Source organism: Capricornis sumatraensis, chromosome 13, assembly GCF_032405125.1.
Source record: "Capricornis sumatraensis isolate serow.1 chromosome 13, serow.2, whole genome shotgun sequence".
Classification (NCBI taxonomy): Eukaryota; Metazoa; Chordata; class Mammalia; order Artiodactyla; family Bovidae; genus Capricornis; species Capricornis sumatraensis.
Window position 1 is genome coordinate 74,082,400 of NC_091081.1, and position 18,859 is coordinate 74,101,258.

General features: G+C 37.1%; 1 protein-coding gene across 2 annotated transcripts in view; it reads right to left on the bottom strand.

Annotated features, from left to right (window-relative positions):
• Window positions 1-90: 90 nt before the first annotated feature.
• The window catches only part of KATNA1 (katanin catalytic subunit A1), a 32,490-nt gene continuing 13,721 nt past the window's right edge, over window positions 91-18,859 (bottom strand). For both annotated transcript variants that reach the window (XM_068985156.1, XM_068985157.1), the window contains 8 exons: window positions 15,506-15,686; window positions 12,387-12,508; window positions 10,984-11,089; window positions 9,603-9,761; window positions 3,490-3,616; window positions 2,845-2,979; window positions 2,175-2,301; window positions 91-419 (listed from right to left, as the gene is read on the bottom strand). In XM_068985156.1, coding sequence (XP_068841257.1) covers window positions 221-419; window positions 2,175-2,301; window positions 2,845-2,979; window positions 3,490-3,616; window positions 9,603-9,761; window positions 10,984-11,089; window positions 12,387-12,508; window positions 15,506-15,686 — 1,156 coding nt within the window. In that variant the 3' untranslated portion in view covers window positions 91-220. The remainder of the gene's footprint in view (window positions 420-2,174; window positions 2,302-2,844; window positions 2,980-3,489; window positions 3,617-9,602; window positions 9,762-10,983; window positions 11,090-12,386; window positions 12,509-15,505; window positions 15,687-18,859) is intronic.

Below are 18,859 nucleotides of genomic sequence, written 5' to 3' on the forward strand. Positions count from 1 at the left end.
CACTTGTGCTACACTTGTCAGTGAAAGAGAAAGAGTAATGCTAAAGTAAAACAAGTTTGCTTGTAACTTGAAAAAATTGCCTTTATTCAGAGTCATACTTTTTTTTTTCACTCTTACCATAACGAAAGTTTAAAAAAATATATCGCCTGGTGCAATGAAATACTACATTTAATTATTCAAACACTTAATGCAAGGTTGCTCACAGTTTACATGTGAGAATTTAGCATGATCCAAACTCAAATATCCATTTCTCATATCTTTCAATGTCTGCAGCAGATACTGACTTTGAAACCTTTTTTAAAGCCATTTCAAAATCCTCCATAGTTGTAGGCATATGCATTTCTTCTCTTGAAAGATTTCTGATTTCTTCTGGGGTCAAACCTTCAATACGCCTTCTCATCGCCATCAAGGATGCATCCCTAGGTTTTAAATTAAAAAGACAAAATCCATAAAGTGATGTGTTAGTCAAATAAAAAACTGTGAACAGAAGATTTTTTTCAGTGCATGTGTTATTCTGTTATTACTTTATTGTCTATACATAAGTAGTACTGCACAGAATCTAGTATTGGACAACAAGGCCTGTTTTTGAGCTGTTTTGTTAGCAGTTAAATCTGAGCAAAAAGCCCAAGAAGTAGTAGAAGGATATAAATGAGGGCAACTGAATTTTATTAAAAGTGTACCATAAAGAATAAGCATCACAGGGACAGGAGAGAAGTTGTTGGCTAGAAAATTAAATGTTTTCTACTGCATGTGTACGAAAAGCTAAACAATCAAGTGGTCTCTCCTTTCCCCTCCTCTGTATTAGTGCTATTTTTTTTTTAAGGAGAAACTTCAGATTCAACTACCTCCTTGCTTTCACCCAGTTTGATCCTTAACAGCAGCCACCATGTGTGCAAAGCGACAGCTACAAAGGGTTTCATACACGCATTATTGCTAATCCTCACATCAGCCCTGCATGGAATGCTTCCTTTGGAGGTGAGTAAACCAGTGCAGTCAAGTACCTTCCTAATAAATGTCCAAGCTAATACCAAGATTAGGACCAAAGCTACTTCAATCACGTTTTGAAGTAGAGACCATCTTTTCTTGTTACTGCTATTCCTATCACATTTATGACACTTCACTGAAAATGGGACTGTACCCCCCTCTGATGTGCCAAATCAATCTACATTGGATGACGTCTCCTATGGAACAATATGCTGAATGAATGCGCCAACTTTAATTTTTCTAACCCAGGCACCTGGCAGCAGTCATCGTGCAGACTGGACTCTGCTCAGCCATGCCTCGCTCTGCTTCCTCTGCAACCATGTCTGACACACCGATATGGCGGAGATTATAAAATTTGCTAAGTCAAAATTGAAGACGGAAACAAATGGAAGAGGAAAATCCACTGCTTTTGAAAGAAATGACTGAACAGAAGTAAGCAGGCAAGTTTTAATAGGGCGTGTGCCGCCAATAAGCATCGTACATTCCACAAGCTCTGCCGCCTTCTTTTACTTCTTTTAGCTGTTTTAACCTTGTAAGATGTAGAATGTGGATCAAATTTAAATGACTGTGCTACCCTTTTCACATCAAAGAAAGGAGAACTACTGACAGGAGGGCTGAAGGCCATTCCTGCCTCTCCCATCTGCCTGTCTGGCTGCTGGGGAAGAAAACCAGTTTACATGTTGAAGGAGGAAGCTGGGAGGGGTGGCAATGAAATCCAGAGTAAAAAGCAAACGGGTCCAAGGTGTCCCAGGGGCTGTTAAAGTGCAGTGTGATCAGAGTGACATTTTCTTTTGTTCAAATGGTTTTAATTACTAGAATGCACACTTTTTAAAGTATGCAAATAAAAAGTTTTAAAACCTAAAACTTTTTCTTCTAATCCAAGACAATGACTGGTTTTCTATCTTATATCAGTTGTTTTAACACTACCTTCTTGAACGTGTAGCTTTTAAATGAACCAGTCTTCAGTGACATACAAGACAGCCACATGACTTACTAGCACCAGCTAACACTAGCTTAATACCAAAACGTGTGTCTCTGACTAGGTTATATAATGTGGGTCTTTATTCTTCATCTATCTTAATTTAGCCTTAAAACTTCATAACAGAAGTTTACACTGACAAAAATCTATGCTTCCTAAAAACAAAACCAGAACCAGAAACAAAAACCTGTACTTCCAAAGTAATTCATACCTGCACACGTTGGTAATGTCTGCACCTGAATAGCCCTCCATGTTTTCTGCTATACTCGCAAGGTCAACATCATCAGCCAATTCCAGCTCACGGAGACTTATTCGTAATAGCTCCTCCCTGCCTTTTGCTATTGGGAGAAACAAAATATAAATATATATAAACATAGCATATATAAAAATATATAAACATATATAGAAATATAAACGAACATAAACATCAACATAAACAATGTTTTATTTTTCTCCAGTCTACTTTAAGAAGTTGTTTTTCAATTCTTAGAGCTCACTTGCTTAAAAAATTTAAGAGCTATTCCTCATTGAATTTAGTTTATTTTTAAATTTAACTTTTTAATTGAAAAAATTTTTTTTAATTGAAAAGTTTTTAGTTTTTAATTGAACTGGTTTGTCTTTCAAAGTAAAGTTAATTAATTAATACTAAACTTCAAAATTTAGCAAAACTACTGAAGAGTCAACATGAGGGACTTTCCTGGTGGTCCAGTGGCTAAGACTCTGGCTCCCAATTCAAGCAGCCTGGGTTCAATCCTTGGTCAGGAAACTAGATCCCACATGACTACAACTAATAGTTCACATGCTGCAACTAAGACCTGGTTCAGCCAAGTAAATAAATAAAAAAATATATATATATAGAAGTTCAATTCAAATGAAGATACCTGATGGTAATGGAATATAGATTCTTTTCTCAAGACGTCGTCTTAAAGCCTCATCAATATCCCAGGGAAAATTAGTAGCTGCCAGAACCATAACCATTTTGGAAGGGTCATCATTTTCAGAAGCACCTCCAACACCTTGAGGAAGGGTAAGAACATAGTAAAAAAAAAAAAAAAAGAGAAGAAAAGCTCAAATATTTAAGATCCTCAAATATTTAGCACAACGTTAAAAGCAATGTAATCATCCTCTTTAAGACTTACAAAACAAACTGGTTACATGTGTGAGTTTGCAGTTCAAGAAAAATGAGTTTTTGTAATATGCAGAAAATATGACTCAAAAACAGATTTAATAAAAAGACTAGTTCAGCAAAACTATGTAACAATTTAAAAAATTCTTCAAAACCATACATATCCCCCTCTAAGGCCAATTTATCTGCATTTGTTTCAGTTCATGGCTAAGAATGAGATCAGTGTGTATGACAAAAGGTGTTCAGTGAAGGAACAGCCGTTATTTCTGGTGTGTCCCCACTGTCAGCATCCCCAGTTCACTGCTGTCGATCTCCAGGACCTCCTGGCCAGCCCCTGGGCACTGGAGCTGGGGGTTAGCACTGTGAGTGGAGCTTAGCTCATGCTTATACACACGCATACCATCCATCTGAACCAGCAGCTCGGCCTTCACCCTTCTGCTTGCCTCATGCTCTTCAGAAGTCCCTCTGCGGCTGCAAATGGAGTCTATCTCATCAATAAATATAGTAGCTGGAGAGTAAAATCGAGCCTGCAGGAAGAAACCAGGCAACACCAGGTTTTTAATTCCATTTAAAAGTAATCTACAGTTAAGCAATTAGAAGAGTGGAAGAGCCTCCCACACTGCAGCTCTCCCTCTTGTCCTAATACTGAGGAGAGAGGAGAAAATTGGAAGAGCTAAAATACAGCTTCTAATACAGACTTATTGTATACTTAAATATTATATGGCAATTTCTATACTGTTCCAATACTCTGATTGGCTAGATGTCATATAAAATACAGGATTATCCTGTACATTACAATGATATGGATAACGATAGTGGGAAGACATTTATAGATACTGATAAGCATTCTAAAATTGCATAAAAAATTTTGTTAAAAAGAACCATTACCCTCTGTATTAATAATATCACACAGATTTTTATAAATATTTAAAAATATATTTAAATTTTAATATTTTATTTATATGTAAATTTATTTTAATGTAAATATATACAATATTATATATATAATATATAAATATATTTAAATTTAAATTTTTATAAATATAAATTCTCTCTAAGGAATTCTAATTAAATTGCCATTTTTCATTTGACTAATACAAGTACAGCTGACCCCTGAAAAATTCAGGTATGAACTGCATGGGTCTACTTACATGTAGATATTTTTCAGTAATAAATACTATACTACTACCTAGGTTGGTTGAATCTGAGGGTGTAGAGGAATTGTGGATACAGAGGGCTAACTGTAAGTTACATGCAGATTAATCTTCACATTGTTCAACGGTCAATTAGAAGAGTCAATTAAAATGGCCTTTTTTTTCCTAAGATAAAATTCATATAACAAAAAATTCACCATTTAAACCATTTTAAAGTATACAATTCAGGAATCAGCATATTAATACTATTATGCAACCATCATCACTGTAAATTCCAGAACATTTCAGTGCCTCCCCTGCCCAATAACCCCCACTTCTCTTCCCCCAGCCCCTGGTGATCACTGATCTATTTTCTGTCCCTATGCATCTGCCTGTTCTGAACATTTTAAATTAATGGGATCATACAATATGTGGCCTTTGTGTCTGCTTTCTTCTACTCAGCATGTTTTCAACGTTTATTTACATTATAGCATGTACAGTACTTCATTCTCTTTAATGGCTGAATAATATTCCCCAAGTTTATTTTTGTACCTTAAATGCATTTCTTCTTCCTCAAATCAAAGGACAGGGAAGACTGATCCACTGGTCAGGTATTAACCTAATAAACAGCTGTGTAAGATTCAGGAGTATCACCCTTTTCTTAAGGAGACAGAAGCAGCATTTTATCTATTTTTGTGGGTTTTTTTGGTTTTTAGTAGACTTTATTTTTTTATTGGAGTATAGTTGATAAGCATATTATTACAGTAATTAATACTTACTGTTAATCATTTTTAAAATGAAATATCCACACTTACCGAATCACCACACAAGAAAGCTTGAAATTAAATGATGGCAAGGATTTCTCAAAACAGAGCTTAAGTGAACCAACAGCATTTTAAAAACAGAAGTCCACAATGGCAAATGAACACAACAGACTGGAACATGCAATTGTACTGGGTCCATCAATTCTTCTGACCATGAGGTTACAATCCAGGACCCTCTAAAAGGTACTGTGCTGAAAGACTCTGCCTCCAAAGTACAGATTCACTTTTAGTCTGTTCACTTGGAAAATCCTAATATTAAAATCTCAGTTTCTTTTCTAGTTAAAAACTTGAATTTTAAGTAATCTGTTTGCCCCCAAAGGATAATACCATTTTAAATTAAGGTATCTTTTTACTTGGATTTTAGGCACTATGTACAAACACTTCGGTACTTTCTTTTCAAGAAACAGAGGGGGAAGATAAGCTGGATGGAGGGAAAGAACAAAGCAAACATGCAAGAAAATTTGTAATTGAAATTCTAGCTAGCAACCATCAGAACCAAGGACAAAAATCAAATTTCAAGCAAAACCTACTAGCTTTGAGTTTTTCTCCATACTAAGGGTACATAGAAAGGTCTAAATTAAATCAGAGGCTACGTGGCACATTTAAAACTGGGTTTGGATGACCTGGGAAAGTATCATAGAGAGATGTGGAAGAGGACACCAACTGTTTCTGCCTGCACAGCACCCCTTCTTCTGATAAGAGAAGCTCTCCTTTTCATTTGTACATAAATCATCTCTTTCTCATTCTTACTCCACTACTTCAAGTGAGGCCAACCTCTGCTGGAGTCCTAGGAGAGTCTAGGCACAAGCGTATGACTCAAGCAAGGCCAAACATTAATCTCCGGAGTTTTGCTGGAACAACCGAGAAATGAGGACTAGTTCTCAGGGATTACCATTAGGAAAACAAAAATAAGATTTAAACCTCTAATGGCGATCTTAGTCACCATATGGATCTGTCAATGTCAAAGTCAACCCAGAGGTAAAAAGAGCCAAATGTTTAGACAAAAATAATTCCCAAGGACATCTGAATTGCTAGACACTGTTAGACCTAAAAATCTAAAACGTAACCTGGTAATTCCCAGTCATGTCACCCAACATACTATTCTTATTGTTTAAACTGATTTGATTACTTTTTTCCCCCTTTATCAGCTGCACCTGCAGCATGTGGGCTCACAGTTCCCCGACCAGAGATGGAACCCACGACCCCTGCATTGGAAGTGCAGAATCTTAACCACTGGATCACCCGGGATTAGATTTCCGACACTTGAAAATGAAAGTTCTTGAAAATATAACAAAAAAATATACAGTTAAGTTTTTAAATGTCTGTACCAACTCATATGAAAAACCCTGGACAGATTTTAATAATATTTAAGTGGACTACCCTAGTGCTACAGTGGATAAGAATCTGCCTGCGAGAATCTATAGGGGACAGTGGTTCGATCCCTGGTCTGGGAAGATTCCATATGGTTATGGAGCAACTAAGCCCGTTGAGTCACAGCTACTGAGCCTCAGAGTCTGTGCTCCGCAGCGAAGCCACTGAAACCAGAAGCCTGCACAACGTAACTAGAGAGTAGCCCTCTCATAGCACCCAGAGAAAGCCTGAAACAGCAAAAAGGACCCAGTGCAACTGAAAATAAATAATTTAAAAAACAGTATTTGTCCATGTATGGCAGAAATCAACACAATACCGTAACGCAATCATCCTTCAGTTAAAAATAATTAAAAATAGTAATGATAATATTTAAGTGGGCTTATTCAAAATACAGGCCTTAAGCCATGCTCACTTTGAGACATTCTGGTGGGGCAGGGCACATAAGAGAGAGGCAGTCATCTGCAGAGCAGTCAAAACCAAGACATAAGAGGCAGTACAATTTTACTCCTCGAGAGAGTCCACCTGATGAAAAGGAGAAAATCAAGCTGGTTTCAAGGGAGCCATAAACAAAATTCAGAGAGGCAGGAGCTCCAAACTGCAGGCACTGGTTTGTGATTGAACCTCTGATCAAGTGAGCAGCTCAAGGTAGCACTCTCCAGATAAGATTTAAAAGACGGTTAAGATTTTCCTAGACAATACCAGGGAAGCCAGTAAAAAATAAGTTGTTTGACTACACTATAAAAAAAAAATACTACAAATTAGCACTTTGTAAGAGGCTTTCCCTCATAGAAGAAAACAGTCCTTTTTCCTCAATACAAAACCCTACCTTATATACCTATGGCTGATTCATGCTGATATATGGCAGAGGTCAACATAGTATTATAAAGTAATTATCCTCCAATTTAAAAAAATAAATTAAAAAAATACAGTAAAAAAAAAAACTCCCTAAATTTAAAAAATAATCAAATAATTCTTAAAACAGTAATAGTAAATATTTATGAGTTATGAGCCAAGCTCTATATTAAGCAGCTGAAGTGCACTGGCTGATTTCACCCTCAAAACATTAGAGGTCAGTTCAGTTTAGTCGCTCAGTTGTGTCTGACTCTTTGCGACTCCATGGACTGCAGCACACCAGGCTTCCCTGTCCATCTTGAACTCCCAGAGCATGCTCAAACTCATGTCTGTCGAGTCGGTGATGCCATCCAACCATCTCATCCTCTGTCGTCCCCTTCTCCTCCTGCCTTCAATCTTTCCCAGCATAAGGGACTTTTCCAGTAAGTCATTTCTTCACATCAGGTGGCCAAAGTATTGGAGTTTCAGCTTTAGCATCAGTCCTTCCAATGAATATTCAGGGTTAATTTCCTTTAGGACTGATTGGTTTGATCTCCTTGCTGTCCAAGGGACTCTCAAGAGTCTTCTCCAACATCACAGTTTAAAATCACAGCATCACAGCATCAATTCTTCGGCACTCAGCTTTCTTTATAGTCCAACTCTCACATCCATAGATGACTACTAGAAAAACCGTAACTTTGACAAGACGGACCTCTGTTGGCCAAGTCATGTCTCTGCTTTTTAATATGCTGTCTAGGTTGGTCACAGCTTTTCTTCCAAGGAGTAAGCGTCTTTTAATTTCATGGCTGCAGTCACCATCTGCAGTGAGTTTGGAGCCCAAGAAAATCAAGTCTGTCACTGTTCCCATTGTTTCCCCATCTATTTGCCACAAAATGATGGGACCAGATGCCATGACCTTATTTTTTTAATGTTGAGCTTTAAGCCAGCTTTTTCACTCTCCTCTTTCACTTTCATCAAGAGGCTCTTTAGTTCCTCTTTGCTTTCTGCCATAAGGGTGGTGTTATGTGCCTATCTGAGGTTATTGTTATTTCTCCCTGCAATCTTTATTCCAGCTTGAGCATAAACATTAGAGGTAGGTCCTAAATTACTGTCCCCTTCTTATAGATAAAGCAACTGAGCAACAGGACAGGAATTCTCCCACAGGTAGCTAGCTGGGAAAGTGACGGAAGTGGGATCTAAACCAGGCCATCTGACTCTAATGATCCCATACTTAGCCATTCATTCTACTGAGCTTACATTTGTAAAACACCAAGTTATTCTGGAATACTGGTAATTTTTTCCCCTGAAGAGAATTTTTCAAAATGATTTAAGAGGTTCTCTATCAGACACCTACTGTGGGATGGACTATTAATAATCCATATGAACCTGTCAGAATTTACATCCTGCCTTATGAATTATCGCAGTTGAAGGAGAGAAAAATGGGAACTGAAACAGGAAGAAGCCTTTACAGAAAATGGATACCATTAAATTGTAAGGGTTTTTGTTTTGTCTTACTCTGAGACTAAGAAGGTAGATGTGGTATAATGTTAGCACGATCATCTAAGATTTTGGCCACCATGACTAAGAATATAAATCTTTGTCACTATTTATATGATAAATACAACTCTGTGCTCATGCATATAACTAAACAATTTCTTAAATGAGGTAAGACGGAAACAGTTAAGTGAAACTTAAAGTCCAAAGTCTAAAAGTTATTGAATTCAACCCACTCAATCAAAACTTGTTGAATTATATTTCGTCTACTGATACTCAGATGAGTGGCAGTGGAAGAAAGAAAAAGAAACTCAAAGTAAGAAGCAAAGAACTGAATTCAAAGATTATGTCATTAAACTCCAGGTATTTGATAAGTGAATAGATCTGAGGTAATCTCAGTTCCATATTTACTTGTGATTTTCACCTTTCCCCATTATTTACCAATACTGAATTTACTATATTATAACAAAGCCTGGCTTAAAAAACATAATAATTTCACATTCCTAAATTCACATAGCAGCAGATCAGTCACACGGATCCCATAGCATAAGCATGTCCATAAGCTAATAGACAGTCATTCCTCCAGAGAAAAGGAGTCAAAGAGAAATACAAGTAATTCATGTTAGTAAAAAGTTTCTAAGGATGGAAGAGCCTGGCAGGCTACAGTCCATGGGGTCACAAAGAGTTGGACACGACTGAGCAACTTCACTTTTTCTTTTTCACTTTCTTTCAAGGGCACAGGAACCATATCCTGGGCACAAGTGTATCCTGCCTGGCGATTCTACACCATGGAGTTAGTTACAATTCATTTTCTTCCCTTCTAGAAGTAAAGAATCATTAGAGTTGTCTCAAGCATTCACCATTTCGAACAGAAGACGAACAAGCTTCTCAGACTCTCCTCTGTATTTGGAAGTCAGAGTTGATGAAGAGACATTGAAGAATGTTGTCTTACATTCCGTTGCTACTGCCTTAGCAAGGAGGGTCTTTCCTGTGCCAGGTGGGCCCACCATTAACACTCCCTGTTGGGAATATAACAGTGTCAGCAAAGGGTTTATCTGCTGTTGTTCTAATTCACAAGAATTCCATTACTAAGAATCAGTCTTCAACTAACTTACACATAATACTGAGATAAGTAAAAGGCAAAGATAAACAGAAGGATATTTTATCACAAATTTACTTTTTGCATTACAAAAGTAAGGTAATTACACATTATTAAAAATTTGGAACTAAGAGATGAGAAAAAATATAATCCATATTATAGTACTGATATCATACCCTAACACAGGTACTGTAGGATCTAGATATATTTCCTGCTAGTCCTTTTGCTCAAACAAATTAGTTGATTTTTTTTTTAACATGGTTGTACTCAAGGTAAGTCTAGAATTTTGTATCTTGCTTATCACTTAACACTTCAAGAATTCCAAAAGACAAGTACAGAGTGAGCCATTAGCACATTTCCCAAATCCAAGAGTTTTTTGGACACTTTTCTGATCAGCACGTGACTTTTACAAAGCACTCATTAGGGATTCCCTGGTGGTTCAGTTGTAAAGAATCCACCTCCCAATGCAGGGGCCACGGGTTCAATCCCTGCTCTGGAAAGATCCCACATGCTGCAGGACAGCTAAGCCCATGCACCACAACTGCCAAGCCTGTGCCCCAGAGCCTGGGAGTTCCAACAACTGAGCCTGAGGGCTGCAGCTACTGAAGCCTAAGCACCTTCCTAGAGCCCGTGCTCTATAACAAGAGAAATCACTGCAATGAGAAGCCCGTGCACCACAACTAGAGAGCAACCCCCTACTTGCTTCATCTAGAGAAAGCCCACGTGTAGAAATGAAGACCCAGTGAAGCCATATATAAATAAACGTTTTTAAAAAGGAGTACTCATTAGATGCAGATATGTCTTATTAATTTCTTAGGAACAATTCCAAGAAATACAGATACAAGTTCTGCAACACAACATGTAAAATGGAGTATTTTTGTATTTAGGCAACTTGTTCATATTTGCAAATATAAGTTCATTATAAATCTGCTATGTGTATATCTTTTCCAAGATCACACTGCATCTGTTTCCTATTCTGGAAACCTTGCAACAGTTTTTCGTCTGAATAACACAACATACTTAAATTTTTCTGTACCTGCTCTATGTTCTACTCCCCCTTCCCTCAACACAGGTAAATACTGGCTCTCTACACAACACATTTGCCGTTTGCTTTGACAATGCTGTTACAGTAAGAAACTTACTTTCCATGGTCTCCTAATGCCTTTAAAGAATTCTGGCATCCACATTGGTAACACCACAGCTTCCTTAAGCAACTTTTTAGCTTCTACTAAATCAGCAATATCATCCCTGAAAGAGAAGATATTTGATTAAAACCTTAGCTCACATATTTGATTCAGTGTAGTCATTCTAAAGAGTCACTGAAAGCACATGATTTTATGTTGCTGACAGAATGTGAAGTTTCTTCCTAGGCACGTGTGAACTAACACATTGTGACAAGGTTTCTGCCACACCAGCCAGTATATAGAAAGGGCACAATCTGAATCTTCAAGTCTTGGCAGTAATGATTTTCAGCTTGGTGAATGAGAACACAGGTCTATAGGCCTACTCTTTATTATTATGCCATCTTATTTTAAATTTCTGTTCTTAAAATGCTCATGCCATAAATTCCGTAGTTTAGAAATAATAAGCCCACTAAAAAACACAAACAAACATAAGAGTAAACATAGCACAAAGCTATGTAATTCAGCTGCTTCGCTCCCTACTCTATCAAGAGGTGGACAGCAAGGTTAATAGAGATTGCCACGAAATCATCACCAACAACGAGATCACCACCACTACTACAACTACCAGTACACATGGCATGATAATATATTATGATATATGACATGATAATATATTTTAAAATATCCCCCAAACTATAAGTTTTAACAAAAAATATATAACTGAATGTGCCTAACTTTGTGGGAAATGGAACTTTAGAACTTGTGATAAATTATAGTTCTTTGATAAGATATAATATTTATTTTTTAATAATTCATTGAAGTATAGCTGATTTACAATGTTATATTAGTTTCAGGTATGCAGAAGGGTGATCCAGTTAAACATACATAGAGTATCTTCTTCTTTTTTTTTTTAAAGATTCTTTCCCCTTATAGATAAGTACAAAATATTAAGTATGGTTCCCTGTGCTATATAGTAGGTCCTTGTTGGTTATGTATTTTATATATATCAGTGCATAATATGTTAATCCCAAACTTCTAATTTTATAATATTAGTAAAGTTGAGAACCACTGCTCTAAGTAATAAGATATAGGAGCAATACGTATTTTATAAACCTAAAGATAACCAGCAATACATATACATAAGAATGACTGCCATTTTACCTTTAAAGACTGTCCCAAAAAGAAGAAGAAAATTTTGTGATCTTGTTCACATTCTGTACACAGGATTTTTAAATTTAATAAAATTTTTATTATTATTTATTTCATTAAATTTAAAATTTTTAAACAAAAACTGGTACAGCCTGAATCAAAGTGAAGTCTTTCATTATGTGTCTTCCGGTTCTATCCTCAAAATCTTCAGCGCATGCCCATTTCTGTTCCAAAAAAGCAACATCCAATCGTTTTGCTGTGCTATAACTTACCATCGAACATTGGGATTCTGAGAAATTATATCCCTTTCCAAAGCTTCTACTAAGTCCTTATCATACCCAGTACTATCAAATTTATTTGTCTCTGGTTCTGCAGCTGCAGCAGGTGATTTGTTCTACACAAATAGAGGAAAAAACACATGAGCTTATGATGACCTCAAACACTGTATTTCATTTCTATGAATCAGAAACAAAGATTGGACTCAAGTGACATTTTTATAAAACTTAATGTAACAGTACAAGTAATAAGGACAGAGTCAAAGACTGTTAACTCATCATTCTACATCAACATCAGAGTTTCATACTGAATTTTTATTTTTCTGTAAAAAGTATGACAATGGTGTTAAACAAAAATATTATGCATATAAACTGACAACAGAAAAAATTAATATTGAGATAAATTGTGGTCACTAGTGAATATTAGATATGTATATTTATCTCAAAGCTTTAGAAGAGATAAGGTTAAAGACAGATGGTTTCTTTAGGTAAGATAATAGGTCAATCTTTAACACCTACTCAGTTCCTACTGATGCTCCAAAAACACCTTTTGATTATTCCCATATTCCCCCAAGAGACACCTCAGCCCTTAGAAGAGATTTCCTCCCATCCTCTGTGATGTCAGTCATTAGGGCCACAAGGCTGCATGCTAAAGCACTCCAAGGCACAATGGCAAACTCACAGGACACTGCAGGATATCTCAAACTTTTGAGAGAAACACAAAAACATCTATTTGAACACTGGGTGGACTGCCAGCTCAATGAAACCTAATAGAGAGCCCATAAACAGACCCACACAAATATTCCCCCCAAATTTTTGAGAATGGTATAAAAATTTTATTGACATATATATTATTTATAATGTATTAACTTCTGCTGCACAGAGTAGTGACTCAGTTATACATATATGTATATTCTTTTTCATATTCTTTTCCATTATAATTTATCACAGGATACTGAATATAGTTCCCTGAGCTATAATAAATCCTTTTCAACAAATGGTGTTGGAGCAACTGAATATGTATGGGCAAAAAATGAACCTTGACCTAAGCCTCACACTTTACATAAAAATCAACTCAAAACAGATCATGGAATTACATGTAAAACATAAAATTATAAAAATTTAAGAAAAAAATTTTTAAAAATTGGGATCTAGGGATAGGCAAAGAGTTAAGAACTTGACAGCAAGAATACAGTCTATAAAAGGAAATACTGGACTTTACCAAAATTAAAATCATTTGTCTTGTGAAAGATCCTGCTAAAACAACGAAAAGACAAACTACACACTTAAAAAAAAATCTGCAAAATGCAAATCTGACAAAGAACTAATCTCTAGAATATATAAAGAACTCTTAAAACTCAACAGTAACCAAAAAAGTCATTTGTATAATGGGCAACAGACCTGCCCATTATAGAAGAGACATTTCTCTGAAGAGACTTGGTTCTGTGCTCTTACTTCCTTTTCCTAAGTCAGCTTGCACAGCGACTGTTTAGAAGAGCAGACTACCTCAGCACAGACTGTTGGACTGCTGAGGAGGACAGCCCTGGGGACTGCACATTTGCTATAACCCAGTTTTTACTTTGCCCAGGTGGTGTGCAGGGGCCTTTTGGTACAACGAGCCAAACAAATGATCGGTGCTTTACCATTTCATAGACTAGGTATGTGCCTCGGTCAAGGGAGTGGGGAGGTGGAAGAGAGAGGACCGAAACTGAATTCTTAGAGTCCTATCTGCTTCTTACTGCAAGGGCGCGTAAGCACTCAAATAATATTAACTAGCACTGAAATCTCGGTTTATAAAGCTCATTCCTCACTGACAAGAACCAGGGAACTAACAGGAACCTTGTTTCCTGGAGAAACAAGGGTAAATACAGGAGGAGCCTGGAACACTCTATTTTGTAAGAGAATGGTGAGTACATGTTAAAAAGACTTAAGATCCAGCTTCAAGGGTCTCCTGCTCCTCAAATCTTGGACAATTTAAGCATCAGAAAGATAGTAACAAATTTTAATTCCCTGAATAAAATAAGAATCCATGAGTCCATACAGATAAAATTAAATAAAGGGGAAGAGATAGAGCTTTTTCTTACAATTCAAAGTCAATTAAGTGAAGAAGAGAAAATAGCATTAGAAAATGATTTTTCAATTGTCAGAGGAATAACTGATTCAGGCAAGAACTCCTGGATGCCGAAACAAATAAAATTTTGATGAGAAACAGGATATTTATATAATCTCAAAAGTATCTCCCCACAGATGACTATAAAGGGAAAAAGAGTAACTTTATAGTGGAGAGACTTGGCAGACGCCACCCTAACCAAGTGATCCACTTTATCACAAGTAACAGAGTAATAAACATCCTGTGTGCCTCCTTATATGATACGCTGAGGAGAACAAAACTTCACTTCAGTGGCACCCCTGCCAAGAATGCACAGCCTTAATCTAATCACAAGGAAACATGAGGTGAACCCAAACCGAGGAACATTCTACAAAATAACTCTTTAAAAAGGCCAAAAAAGATAAAGGCTGAGGAAATGTTCACATTAAAAGAGGCTGGAGAAACGTGACAACCAAATGCAACATATGCTTCCATACTGGGTCCTGGCACAGGGCAGGTGGGGGGAAAAGATATAAATGACATTATTAGAGTAACTGGCAAAATTTTATAAAAGTCTGTGGATTAGATAACAGTACTGTATCAATGCAAAATTAATGATTTTTGGTCACTGCTTTGTGTTTGTGTGAAAAAAATGTCCCAGTATTTAAAAAACTGACACTAAAATATTTCAGGGTAAAAGGGCATGATTTCTACAACTTACCTACGCTCAATGCTTCAGGAAAAATCAAGTATACAGAGAGTAAATGATAAAGCAAAAAGGGTAAAATATTAGTAACTGGTAAAAATGGGTAAAGAATATGTTTCTTTACCACCAAGATAGAAAGTTACAAAAAGCAACCAAAAATATTTGTTGAATACTGAGTAGGAAAAATCCTATCCCAGGTGCAGTGTGACCATGGTTTTATTATAGTAGCAGATTTAATTCCTAAAAATTATTAAAATTTGTAGTCTTCATTTTTAAGGTAAATAAATAACTTTTTAACTTATAAAAATCAGTAACATTTACCTTTTCTTCTCTTCCTTTATTCTGTTCTTTCTTTTCCCGACTACGAACAGCTTTCCCTCTGTCATTGTGAAGATTGTGTGTGGATGGACGGTGAACTCTGACAGCTGTACTTGGACGGTTACCCTGTGGTTTAGGGTCGCTGTACTGAGAAGACTGGCGTTTTCTAGGTCCTGGTGATGGTCTAATCAAAGCCGAGATCATGAAAGTCATAATCAACTCTTGGAGTTGGTACAAATATAGATGAACACACACAGTGTGTAACTCAATCTATGACTTGAAGCAATGGCAATAACTGAACACAGGACAGAACTGCAGGTCACTGGAATCTAAGATCTAGCTCTGAAACCGGACATAACTGTCTGTGGTGCAGTATGGTCATACAGCAGAAATAACAGAAGGCAAGTGATCATCACCTCTCTTTTGAAATGAAACACCTGTTCTATATCAAGGATAAATGAAAAAATAGCCTGATTCTTGAAAACTGAAAAGAGAGCAAAATAATCAAAGAAGGGAGTTTTATCAAAAGAGAAAGAACAAAGCAAGGTGTAGAAATCACATTTATGTACTAACATACACACAGCTTGGTACCATTTTATTTAGAATATATCATAGTTCTCATGTTTTAATTAATAAAATTTAATCATTTTTCCATTAAAAAGAACTGATACAAGCACTGGCTATGAAGCGCTACAAGAAGTCATGTATGGTGCTTTGCCTTTATGTAGATCACTTCACCTTTATTTTTGTGGCAGAACTGAGATCTCTTAAATATTTATTAGGCTCCTACTATTATGCTTCTAGACTTGGCTGGGGTAAGACAAGCAATAAAAACGGTAGGGGAGTCCTGTGCTCAAATACCTCGAGTAGAGTTAAGAAAGAAGATACACAAGACTAAGCAAATATACCAGAAAATGTGAAAGAGACCTAGTGCTGTGGCAATGGGAATGGCCTCTTGAAGACAGAAAGCAAACGGGATCTGGAAACATCCTTCCCATTTAGGAGTTGACCTAAATAAATAAGATGGTACAACTGCAGATAAGAAAATGCATGAGGAAAAGCAAGAAAGCAAGATGAGCTTAATCTACATAAAGGTCATAAAGACACAAACTGTAAAGATACAATGATAAACACTAAAGGATGATACTGGAGCATCCCCGGTCCAAGAAGATTCCACATGACACGGAGCAACTAAGCCTGTGCCCTGCGACAAGAGAAGCCACTGCAAAGAGAAGCCCGCACACCCCAGTGAGGAGCAGCCCCCACCTGCCACAGCTAGAGAAGCCCGCGCACAGCAGCGAAGACTCGGCGCAGCCAAAAAAATGCATCTTTTTTGAAAAGTGAAAAATGAACTAAAAACTAACTAAAAAAGATGATACTGAACAGATAAGCTGGTTCAGTAAATAGATCTAAATATCACCAGTTCAAGAGGCTTGGCTGTTAGCTGACTGTCACTGATTAAGGTTTTAGAAAGACCAGTCTCATAATGAATAAGATAATACTGATGAAAGAATCACAAAAAGCAGGGAGGAGTTATCAAGGCATAAGATGAGAGCCTAGCTTTCAAAGTGATGATAAAAGTATAAAAGACACACTGTGAAAAAAGATACCCCTAGGTATCTTTCATACTGAGAAATGAGAATTTGGGAGGATGATAAAGCCAAACCAATGTACTGATTTTTGTGAAAGGAATGATGGGGATTTAATTTTGAATTCAGAAACCTGGGTAGCCAAGTAGGGATACTGTTTTAAAATATATATTTTTCCCCTTTAAAAAAAATAGACACTGAAATATATTTCAGTAATAAAGAATTTGAAAAAGTCACCTGTGTGTGTGTGTGTGTGTGTTAGTCACTTAGTTGTGTCCAGCTCTTTGTGATCCCGTGGACTAGAGCCCGCCAGGATCCTCTGTCCACAGGGATTCTCCAGGCGAGAATACTGGAGTGGATAGCCATTCTCTTCTCCAGAGGAACTTCCCAACCCAGGGTTAGAACCCTGGTCTCCTGCATTGCAGGCAGATTCTTTACCGTTTGAGTGGCTCAAATGGTAAAAGTCACCTGTATCCCCACTATCCAGAGTTAACCACTTAACAGTTTATTTTCTTATGGTTGCCTTTCATTTAAATAAAACTGGAACCGTAATACATAAATATTCCCTGGAGGAGGAAATGGCAACCCACTCCAGTATTCTTGCCTGAGAATCCCATGGACAGAGGAGCCTGGAGGGCTACAGCCCATGGGGCCACAAAGAGTCGGACACGACTAAGTGGCTAACACACACATACATACGTATGCTCATATTTTTCTCTACTCATTATATCATGAAGCATTTTTAGTATCCTTTCCTGTATCATTACCTCATACATGACTTTTAATGGCTAGATGGCAGTCAGTCACATAAAATGTACCACACTTAATCTATTTTTGGGGGGGGGGCCAAACCTCGTGGCTTGCAGAATCTTAATTCCCTGACCAGGGATAAAACCTGTGCCACCTAGAGTGGAAGCAGAGTCCAAATCACTGGCACACCAGCAAAGTCCCTTTATCCACTTCTTACTGCGATTCATTCATTTGAGAAATAATTTACTGAACTATTACTACTGACAGGCACTACTTTGAATTCAAGATAAAAATTAAAAAAAAAAACTTTAATAAAAGCCTTTACTCTCACAAGTTTACACATCAGTGTGTATGGGGGGGCAGATGGGGTTTCAATGAAGAAATAAATAGTCCATCAGATGATGCTAAGCGCCATCTAAGAAAATATAATAAAGAAGGGTAGAGGATATGGAATGATACAGGCAGGCTGGTCAGAGAAGGCCTTTCTGAGGCAACATTTAAGTTGAGACTTAAAAGAAATGCGAGAACAAGCCATCACACATCTGAGCTGAAGGAAAGCTGAGTGCAGAGAACTGAAGTGCTTGCATCTGACTTGCTCAAGAAGGCAGAGCTGCAAGCACTGAGGCCACAGAGGTGGTGGGAGCAGGGTCTCCCTGGGTGGCACTGAGGGACATGCTGAAAACCCTGGGTTTTATTCAGTGAGATGAGAAGATGTTTGAGGGACTTCAGCTGACTTTTAAAAGAATTATACCTAATGGCTTTACGCTATTTTTAATCGTTCCTCTGAAAGCCTTCAATGAACCTCCTTGTACAAACATGTTTGTGCACAGCACTAGAAGAGAATGCAGGATCGACTGACTCTGTTCCTAAAATGGGATTAAAATTTAGGTGATGTCACGGTTACAATCCCCAACAGAGCTGAAAGAATAAGCTCTCTTAAGCATGAGTACAGATTAAGACTAACAGAAAAATAGAGAGTTTTGAGGGATATTCAGCTGAGGAAGTCAAGTTAAATAAA